Source organism: Ostrea edulis, chromosome 5 (assembly GCF_947568905.1).
Source record: "Ostrea edulis chromosome 5, xbOstEdul1.1, whole genome shotgun sequence".
Lineage (NCBI taxonomy): Eukaryota > Metazoa > Mollusca > Bivalvia > Ostreida > Ostreidae > Ostrea > Ostrea edulis.
Genome location: NC_079168.1, coordinates 59,182,946 through 59,194,556, shown reverse-complemented (window position 1 = coordinate 59,194,556; position 11,611 = coordinate 59,182,946). Strand labels below are relative to the sequence as shown.

Below are 11,611 nucleotides of genomic sequence, written 5' to 3'. Positions count from 1 at the left end.
CCGTACATGTATGGATATAAGCTACTACTGTGTCTGGTACAGGAGCTAGGTAAATAGACAACCTCTGTTCTGTGTTCAACAACCTGTATTTTTTTTCAAACGTCAAAGAAACTGGGGAAAGTGTTTGCGAGCAATAATTCCATCTCATTGATGCGCGCATTAATTGATGAGAGCAAATCCAATAATTGATTTTATGCACACATCAATTCCATTATTGCACAAAATAATTGAATTGATGATATCTTCAAATACAGTATGTAACTTAAGATAAAGTTTACGTCGCAAATTCAACATTCTGAGAGATGCTAAAAGAGAGTTGATTTTGTCAAGGGAGGAAAATAGGAGTACTCAGAAAAAGCTACTTTTATAGTACTTCGATTGGGAGACTTTGTAATCAGTAGATTATAATCATATATCTTGTTAATAGTACATGTAGTATCAAAACAATTAAAGATATTGAGCAGAGTAGACTGACCCTTGGCCTTTGACCATGTGATCTCAAAATCAATAGGGGTCATCTACTCCTTTGGATGTACCAGTGTACCATGTTTGGTGTCAATTACGCTAAAGATTCTTAAAATATAGGAGACAATATATTACTACATGTATATATATGTTGGTAAACTTTTTTCAAGTGCCAAAATATTAGGTGTTGAGTGAATGAGGGACCAAATCAAGTGGCAGGGGGAAAGTTGAACATACTTAGTGCATGTTTCACATGAGAAATGAAAACTCTTTGTGGTCTCTATATTTGATTTATTATAACCCTTCTGTATTTTTATCCTTTAATCAAGATCATCAGCATTTATCTTGATTGGTGTGACTTTGTATTGATAATTTGTGCCCTCAAGGGGAGTTTAACTGTATTCAACAGCCAGGTGAGGGTACACAGTGAGTAGTTTTCAAGTATACTGAACAGACATTATTTGTCGAAATGCGCATCTGGTGCATCAAAATTGGTACCGTATAAGTTTTACATTATTAGGATTTTGTACACATTCAATATATCTTCATCTATGTTTCAAGAGTGTCTGTCATGTCTTTTCAAATGGAGTACCAATGGAGTTAAGAACTTACTTAAACTATTCCTTTGGACATTTTCGGGCATGATAGAAAATACTTCCATGCATACATTTTCTAGATATCATTTTTGAAAGTGATCTTGAAAACAGAATATTTGGGTTACCACCAAAAACGGATCCGATATGCTGAAAAATTTATATAAAACTGTCCCAAGTGTCTTTTGAATTTGTTTCAAATGTATCGGTCAGCCGGGTTCGATCGCCGGTGGCCAGTTAACTCAGTTGGTAGAGCACCTGACTAGAGATTCAGGGGGCCCGTGTTCGAATCCCGGTCTGGTCCGTTGCATTTTCTCCCTTCCTGTTACATTTGGTGCCGTAGACCAGCCCCTGGAACTGACAGGTGAAAATGCCTGCCAGGGGATAAAGATCCTGGGTTGATGTCTTCAGGTGTGAAGACATTTAAGGAGGGAGGAATGTAGCGGTCAGCAGGGTTCGATCGCCGGTGGCCAGTTAGCTCAGTTGGTAGAGCACCTGACTAGAGATTCAGGGGGCCCGGGTTCGAATCCCGGTCTGGTCCATTGCATTTTCTCCCTTCCTGTTACACAAATGATAGATTGCTGCATGTGTTGCTTTGTGACAAGAATCACAAACACAAGATGGTGAGTACATATCTTATACTATTTTCATGAAGTGTTAGTTAGATACCTCAGAGAGAGAGAGAGAGAGAGAGAGAGAGAGTAGATATATCTTAAATAGATTTATAGTATATATCTTATACTATTTTCATGAAGTGTTAGTTAGATACCTCAGAGAGAGAGAGAGGGAGAGTATATATATCTTAAATAGATTTATATCGCTCTATCAGCATATCTGCCCAAGCCACCCAAATTTTTGTGTTTTTGATTTAATATTCAATGTTCCATACCAATTCTGCTAACTGAAGCACGTACCATATTCAGAAAGCGCGACGCCCTTCCTTGATTGTTGCCAATCATTGATAATTATTGGTATAATAATACGGAATATTGGAACCATGTTATTATGTCTCCGATTCCGTTCCTGGTTTTAATATTTAGTATGTTTAACGAGATCACGTTTTCAGTGTTAACTTGGGCAACTTTTCAGTAAACAAGCACATGCTACTTATTTACTATCAGATATACCGTATATACTCGCCTATAAGTCGGATTTTTTGGGAGTTAAATTTTGGTCCAAAACTCTATGTCTGACTTATAGGAGTGTTCTAAGAAGATTAGTATTTTTTTGGGTGGTGTAATTTAATGTATAGCTTAGTATTTTTTAAACAACAAAAACATGGACAAAATAAACAGAATAGTAACTGTTTAATTTGTTGAGAATAAAAAGTGAAATATCGATGTCATATCCCAAAACATTATTGGAACACAGATAAATACATAAGAGTATTGATATGAAATTGATTTGTTGGGGGAGAATACATCAAATATCGGCACATTTCTCAAAATATTATTTGAAACACAGGTAAAAACATTAGAGCATTAATTTGAAATTGTCAACCGATTCTTGAAAAAAGTTGGACCGACTTATAAATGGGTCAATGGCAATTCCCTCCAAAATAACATGAAAATTATACAACCGACTTATAGGTGAACCGACTTGTAGGCGCAGAAGTGTGTGTGTGTGTGGGGGGGGGGGGGGTCATAATCGGTTTCTGGAAATCGATTTATAGATAATTTATTGTGATTAATTATATCATTTCATAGCGGTCAGTTGTTTTAATGACTCGAGAAAATCTCATAAAGTAAATATCCACATAAGTGCATACAGTGTAGGAAATAGACTTTTTCTTTTTTTATCTCTGCTACCAAACATCAGAAATTTAATCCAATAACTCATATTTTGGTACTAGGGCATTCACTCGCAACATTCTGGAAAATAATCTTCAAACCAGGCAGATATTTTTGTATCAGAAATGAATCGTCTTTAGTCATTACTATAATTTGTATGCACAAGAGTTGCCCAAGCGACGCATACCTTTAGTAACTTCTTTTTCTAAAGTGTTCCAAAATTTTCTAGTTCCAATATCCTGTATTATAAATACAATGGCACGTTTACCCAACCATAAAGCTTGGACTTCGGGTGTACCAAGTCACACAAAATCTTTTGTTCAAGGTGTGAAACATGTACTAAGTCCAGTTTGACCCTTGGCTTTTGACCATGTGAACCAAAAATAGGGGTCATTTACTTCTTAGCTAGGATGTACCAGTGTACCAGGTTTGATGTACATGTATGTCAAACAAAGGGTTTTCAAGATATTGAGCAGAGACAATATCTTCCTATATCCAGAGTAGATTGCCCTTGACCATTTGACCTCAAAATCACCAGGGGTCATCTACTCCTCAGGGTGTACCAATTTTTATATCTGTCAAGCAAAGGGTTTTTAAAATATTGATTGGACGGTATCTTCCTATGTCCAGTTTGACCCTTGACCATGTGACCTCAAAATCAAGATAAACCAGTGTACCAAGTTTAATGTCTGTCAATTTAGCAAAGAGTTTTCAAAATATTAGTGTACCTTCTCCTTTTGATCAGAAAAGCTCACCTGAGCCTTCGGCAAGGCGATGGTCTTTTTTCTGCACGTGACATATTTTTCAATTATTTACTTTGGTTCACATTCTGTTGGGTATCGGTATTTCGACCCAAAAGACGTTTCGACCTTGGACGTTTCGATCCAATTTTGGATCGATGAGTCTGGGTGGTGTGGATGTCTCCTCTACTGCTTCTGGAATAACGAGTGTGGGTGGTGTGGCTGTCTCCTCTACTGTTGTGGAATAACGAGTCTGGGTGGTGTGGTTGTCTCCTCTACTGCTGTGGAATCATGAGTCTGGGTGGTGTGGCTGTCTTCTCTACTGCTGTGGAATAACGAGTCTGGGTGGTGTGGCTGTGTCCTCTACTGCTTCTCGAATAACGAGTCTGGGTGGTGTGATTGTCTCCTCTACTGCTTCTGGAATAACGAGTCTGGGTGGTGTGGCTGTCTCCTCTACTGTTGTGGAATAACGAGTTTGGGTGGTGTGACTGTCTCCCCTACTGCTTCTGGAATCACGAGTCTGGGTGGTGTGGCTGTCCCCTCTACTGCTTCTGGAATAACAAGTCTGGGTGGTGTGGCTGTCTCCTCTACTGTTGTGGAATAACGAGTCTGGGTGGTGTGGCTGTCTCCTCTACTGTTGTGGAATCATGAGTTTGGGTGGTGTGGCTGTCTCCTCTACTGTTGTGGAATCACAAGTCTGGGTGGTGTGGCTCTCTCCTCTACTGCTTCTGGAATAACGAGTCTGGGTGGTGTGGCTGTCTCCTCTACTGTTGTGGAATCATGAGTCTTGGTGGTGTGGTTCTCTTCTCTACTGTTGTGGAATAACGAGTCTGGGTGGTGTGTCTCTCTCCTCTACTGCTTTTGGAATAACGAGTCTGGGTGGTGTGGCTGTGTCCTCTACTGCTTCTCAAATAACGAGTCTGGGTGGTGTGATTGTCTCCTCTACTGCTTCTGGAATAACGAGTCTGGGTGGTGTGGCTGTCTCCTCTACTGTTGTGGAATAACGAGTTTGGTTGGTGTGACTGTCTCCCCTACTGCTTCTGGAATCACGAGTCTGGGTGGTGTGGCTGTCTCCTCTACTGCTTCTGGAATAACGAGTCTGGGTGGTGTGGCTGTCTCCTCTACTGTTGTGGAATAACGAGTCTGGGTGGTGTGGTTGTCTCCCCTACTGCCTCTGGAATAACGAGTCTGGGTGGTGTGGCTGTCTCCTCTACTGTTTTGGAATGATGAGTCTGGGTGGTGTGGCTGTCCCCTCTACTGCTTCTGGAATAACAAGTCTGGGTGGTGTGGCTGTCTCCTCTACTGTTGTGGAATAACGAGTCTGGGTGGTGTGGCTGTCTCCTCTACTGTTTCTGGAATAACGAGTCTGGGTGGTGTGACTGTCTCCCCTACTGCTTCTGGAATCACGAGTCTGGGTGGTGTGGCTGTCTCCTCTACTGTTGTGGAATCACGAGTTTGGGTGGTGTGGCTGTCTCCTCTACTGATTCTGGAATAACGAGTCTGGGTGGTGTGGCTGTTTCCTTTACTGCTTCTGGAATAATGAGTCTGGGTGGTGTGGCTGTCTCCTTTACTGCTTCTGGAATAACGAGTCTGGGTGGTGTGACTGTCTCCTCTACTGCTGTGGACTGCAGCACCTCCCTCGAGTTCTCGACACACCCAAGGACTAAAATTATTTTCTGATATTAATCCTTTTTATGCCCCCAAGATCGAGGATCGCAAACTACACAGTTATCTGCAAGAAAACAAATATAACGGACCTAATTCGTTTCTACAATAGAGACTTTATTCAAATTTGACATAAGGTAAAGTTGACATTAGTGTGATAAAACGCATGAAAAAAACAACCCATATGGTCATCGCCTTTGATTTTCTACAGGGGGGGGGGGGGGGTGTGTGTGTCAAAAGTAGGCTATGAAAATTCGTAATTGCAGCTGAAATTGTGTTTACATTTAAAGAATTCAAATGCTTTGAACTGAAACAATTATTCTACATAGAATAAGGAATTGCGTGATTATTCTAGAGATAATAATATATAATTTTTCGTTTATCTAAATTCTTAAAAACCAAGTTATTTTCTTAGTGTAAAAATACAACAAATTAATATATATATATATATATATATATATATATATATATATATATATATATATTTGCGAAACAGTGTAGGTAACATAAATTACAAAGAGATATAATCCACTGAGCAAATTTTTTTCTCGTATTTTATCGGGTGCTAATATTTTGAAATTTTATGATATGAATGTTCTTCTCTTTAATACAATCTTTTGTTTTAAAAAGTAATCTGAAAACTTTATTTTTCTAAAGTTCTTTTAAAAAGGTGTCCACACCAGTGGCGCAGCCCCCCCCCCCCCCCCCCCCCCCCCCCCGCCTAAAATGTTCAAATTTAAGGTAAATCGTGGTCTCTTGTTTAAAAAATGTAAACAAGAAAAGAAGCAACAATTTCTTCCACTCTCGGAGGAATAAATGACAATCTTTTGATTTACTGAATTACTTTTATTGAGAGAACTTACATTTTTCCCAAAAACCCTTAAAATTTGCGTCATTTTATTAATTTCACCTTATCAAAAATTACAGAAAATAGTCAGAATAATTAAATACTACATAGGAGACATAATTCAAGCCTTATAAAATCTGTAAAATCCAGGAGCTTTCGAGGGGTTCGCCCCCTGGACCCCCACCAGGGTTGCAGGAGCTACACTAGTTATACAATTTAATAATGAAGTAGTCAAAATGCACGTCTTGTCATTAAAATATGTACATAAATGAAATGAAGTCCATATGCCGATTAGAATTTCAGAATTAGAATTAAAAATCAAAGCATTTTCGGGATTAAAAACAAAATCAATAATTCAGATTTTTTTTTATTGTGTTTTGTTTTTCTCCATCACCATTCTTCATTTGAATTGCTGATTACATCCATATAAAATGTTTACAACTACCTAATGGGTCTACTTATGCGAGCGTCGAACAGCAGGGCTACCGCTAGGTAATTCTATTTTTAGATCGACCCTGAACGCTAGCGACAGTTATCACTGGTACACCGGCCCCCAGACTCAGTTGCACCCCCCCCCCCCCTTTACCGCAATTCCTGCACAAACTCTTTGGGTGTAACGAAGATTGTTTGGGGTGACTTTCATATGTATTAGGATGTGTATACTTTGATCTCATCATTATCGTCTCCACTCCAAACACTGCCCTTTAAAAAAAAAAAAAAGGCCTCGCTATCAGGTCCACCAATTACCGCCAATTTTGTCACGTTTGATTGCAGTTATATAGATATTGCATGCTTCTCTTTGTAGTTATAGCCACGATTAATCAATAATATAATAATGAATTCCAGTGAAGAAATAAGCATATATAATTGCATTTGTTTTCAAAGTTCACAAAAATCTGTTGTTTTTTTAAAAAAATATCCGTAACTAACAACATAAGTGGCAAACATATTTATTAACATCATAAATACATGTGTATATAAAACTGTCATTCCAAAATTAATTCATAAATACACATACATGTAAAACAAAATAAATTATATAAACATATATGAATGTATGTTGTGTGTGCGTGAAAGAGAGAGAAAAAAGAGAGAGAGAGAGAGAGAGAGAGAGAGAGAGAGAGAGAGAGAGAGGATTCGACCGATATATTTTAGGGTCTTGGTTCGAAACGTTATTATACAATGTAGGTCGAAACGTTATTATACGTCGAAACGTTATTATACGTCGAAACGATTATACGTCGAAACGTTTATAGGTCGAAACGTAAGTAAATAAGTTGATAAAAATGTATACATACTGTTTAAATTCTTTAAAATGACGAATGTGTTACAGACATCTACTAGCATCGGGATCGATACTCTAATAATTTTCACTATCAAAACAATGGCAACTGAAAGTGACGGAACAGTTTTAGTGAAAATTCCTTTAGAACGTATTGGACACGTGGCTGTTTGTACAGACAAATACATGATAGTATGGGGAGGGTATAACGTATGTATTCAATATTGCCATTGCTTGTTGTTTGTTTCAAATTTTTTAATTTGACATTTATTTTGATATTAACTATACAACTATATCAACTTCAAGCAATCAAAACATTACTACATTTATTTGATCACTTAGTTAAGGTAGGTAAATACTATTAGAAATTTCTGTCAATCAAATTTTTTTTTCATTTAAATAACTTTAACAACTCATAAACTAACTAAAAAACCCATATTAGACATACCTTTGCGGGTTTATTTTTATACTATGTGCTACAGAGCACATATACCCCCAAATGCAAAAGCCAAATTTTAACACAAGAATGCATGATATCATGTTTTATTAAAAATATGCACCAAAGCACATCATATTAAGTTATAATATATAAAAACCAATAGCTATTCATTTACTGAGAGAATTTTTAAAGATATTCAATTGAAAACATACACAATTGCTGTTTAATCTGCTCACATCCTTCAGAAAAAAATCACAGAATATCGCAATTTTGAAAAATTCTCCAAATCTAAATTGTTTACATGCCAGTTTTTCTTTTAAAATATTTAAAATTATATCTAAGGTTAACAAAAAAACATATTTTACCATAGTTGACCAGAGATATTTTGCAAAATGGTCTCTTGATTACTTGAATTTGTAAACCCCCATTTTTAAATTTAAGTTTTACAATTATTCTTTGCACACTTTGAAAATAGTAAATTGTAACAGCAAATACAGTCTTAAAATCAAGATTAACAGAATATGACAATATATATATATATATATATATGTAAAACATACCAGGGCCGTAAATTAACCTTCAATTTGGAGGAGGCAGGAAATTAGGCGGGGGTCTGAGCATATTTTGTGCACACTGAACACGTTTCGTGCAAAATCCTTGATTCTAGGGCCTTCTAAGATGTTACTTGACTAACTCATTCTAAAAGAAAGATTTGGAATGCTTTTTAAGGGAGGTATCATGTTCTTAGTTATTGGAAACAACATAAATTCTAATGAACTTTAAATTTTAATTTTTTTTGGCTCAAAAGTTGGAGGAGGCAGCTGCCTCCTCCGCCTCCATGTAATTTACGGCCCTGCATACTGAAAATTTTGTCCTCCCAGACAATTAGACAATTAGACCACAAGGAGTAGGAGGGGGGGGGGGGGGGGGGGGGGGCACCCTCACCCCTTCCTTTTTCTCACAATTTTTTTGGTGTGTGTGTTATTCTTTTTTTTTTTTTTTGGCTATCAATCATATCATACATAAAAATACCTACATGCTATCTCATAGTAATAGAAAAAATAAATATAGTGTAACATATGTGTATATTCTAGCAACTACAGCTTATGTACAAATAATTTTGTTTCTTGAAAGTACTTGTGAAGAAGAGTTCAAATATTCAACAACTTTGCTGATAATTTTCTGAGGATTTATAATTCTGGGTTTCTTTGAACCAAACACAAACTCACTAAAAACAGTTTGAATTCCACTGTGAGGGTCACGCCTATGTATGATTTTTAACTTGTTCAGGCTTAGATTGCAAGCTATGAGCCTTTTAGAGATCAATGTAGATATTACATTGTTTTGTACCATTGGAGCTAGTGAGGACTTGATACTATAATAATTCATGGTAAATATATTTAAGATTCACATTTGAATGCTAAATTTGACTCGTACAGTTCGTAAACTACAAACATCAGACATAGAAGTTATAACTGAAACTTTCTAGTCGGTGTTTAAAATTTAAAACCGGATACGTAAAAGCACGGACTTTCCTTAAGCCAATTGTGACCTATGGTTCCGAAATATGGGGTACATTCTCGACCACATTGCAAAATAAAGACAAAGACCTTTATGAAACTGTCAAAGATTGGGAGATTGAAACACTACATATAAAATTCTGTAAATTTATATAACTGGAGCAGGAAAGAAAAGCACTAGCTTTTCAAGATGGTACAAATTAGCCCCCAACTTCATTACCAAATGCTTTAAACTTCTCGAAGTAACTACCTGAAAGCTACACTCTGGTTGTATTATTTCTCCAAATAAGTTTACTGTAAGTAAGTAAGTAAATTTCATTTAAAGTCGGCACTGTATACAATAGTAACAAATAACATGAGCTCTACAGAGCTCTTAAACCGACTATAAGTAGACAGACAGAAGACAGGAAGAAACAAGATGTGTTTGTGAAACACAAATTCCCCTGATAATGGCCAATTCTAAAGATGGCCAATGTCACAAGGACAAATATCTTGGTACCAGTAGAAAGATCTTGTCACAAGAAATGCTCATTGTGCAATATGAAAGCTCTAATATAAATTTACCATTTAGAAGTTATGACAAATGTCAAATTTTTTAAAAGTAAGTCAAAGTCTGAGGTCAAGGTCACATGGTAAAAAATGTTGGTACCCACAGAAAGGTCTCATCACAAGGAATACTTATGTGAAATATCAAAGCTCTAGCACTTACTGTTCAAAAGTTAATATATATGGTGTGACCGTTGGACCGAGTGAAGCATGATATGGTCATTGGCGTGTCCCAAGTGATAGTCATAATTCTGTTCAGTACAGTAAATTACAATTCATTTAAAAATATGTATTATTTATGAAATTCCCCTTGCGCTAAACGCCCAGTATCAAAGGGGGATATCTATGAGGATAATTACAGGATTCGCCTATTCCTTTAATGCGGAGAATATAGCACCAGCCGACGTAAACCATGCATAGTGACGTCAGATGTAGCCTCAACTTTTTTCTTCGTCTTTCAAACCAAACAATTATAAACAATAATTCATTTCAAAATATATATTATTTATGAAATTTTCCTTGCACTAAATGCCCAATAACATCTAAATATTAAAGGGGAATATACGAGGATAACAGTTCTACAGGATCCGCCTATTCATTTAAAGCGGGGAATATAACGCCAGCCGACGTAAATCATGCATTGTGACGTCACATTTAGCCTCAACATTTTTCTCTTTCAAATCAAACAATTATAAACAACAATAAACCCCGTTTGCAATTTAAAGGACAGTTGAAACAAAACAAAATTAACCAATAAATTCAAAGTGGTAAAAAGTAAGCGTAAATATACCGTATATTTTTATTTAAAGAAACTCATGAATTTGTTCATCTATTTAGTCGTATTACTGTTTGATGATTGGCTAAAGACTGTAACAATAATAATCATACCATTCATTTTTAACAAACTGGGTGTTTGAATTACAAATTGCATGTCAGTCTTGTATTTTTGGCATTCAAAATTAAAACACGAATAACTGTAGAAGCAACTAATGAACAAAGCATAAGGCGGCGCCCATATGGATCACAAAATTTTCAGTGAATGTATATAGAGATTATCTGTACAGATTTTCTCATTCTTTATTTTACGTATACGTGTTACCTTTAGAGCCTTGCTTCGCGGACGGGCCTTCTGCCCGTCCGAGCTTCGCTCAGTAATATGATTACGGTGTGACCGTTGGGGCGAGCGCAGCATATCTGAATACATTTTCAAAAAATTTATATTGAAAACAAGGAAAACTGATCTGGTTCACTGTCAATACGTAGGATTAAATACTGTCTTGCTCTTCTGGCCAATGTAGGAATCAGTTTAGCGGGAAATGCAACGAGCGTGTTGTGACGTAGCCTGGTAGTTGTGACGTAACTGTTTACATTTCTTTAGACAATATTTTAAAAAGAAAAAGAAAGGGGGAGAATATGATTGTCATCCTTTCCTTTCAAATAAGAAAGGTTTGTAATACTTCAAAGATTTTTTTTATTATTATTTTACGAATCGAACCATCCGCCATTTTGTACGAGGGACTTCTGGGATTGGCGTCAAAAAAAAATTCTTGTTAGAGGTTGAGATTTAGCTCGGATTATTTCCCGCGCTCTAGTCATTAGAGCTCGCAGTACGAGCCAGCGCTCTGTGCTGGCTCGCTGCGCTCGCTATTAACAAGGTTAAAGTTTCAGACAGGACAAAAAAACAATATGCCTCCTGATCTTCGATCTCGGGGGCATAAAAATTA

The 11,611-nt window shown here is 36.7% G+C and overlaps 1 protein-coding gene across 8 annotated transcripts in view; it reads left to right on the top strand.

The window, feature by feature from the left end:
• Positions 1–7,466: 7,466 nt before the first annotated feature.
• The window catches only part of LOC125650329 (kelch domain-containing protein 2-like), a 28,128-nt gene continuing 23,983 nt past the window's right edge, over positions 7,467–11,611 (top strand). For 5 of the 8 annotated variants that reach the window (XM_056164951.1, XM_048878515.2, XM_048878512.2 and 2 more), the window contains exon 1: positions 7,467–7,592. In XM_056164951.1, the coding sequence (XP_056020926.1) occupies positions 7,485–7,592 (108 nt within the window). In that variant the 5' untranslated portion in view covers positions 7,467–7,484. The remainder of the gene's footprint in view (positions 7,593–11,611) is intronic. The other 3 variants (XM_056164950.1, XM_056164952.1, XM_056164953.1) reach the window with 3 other exon arrangements.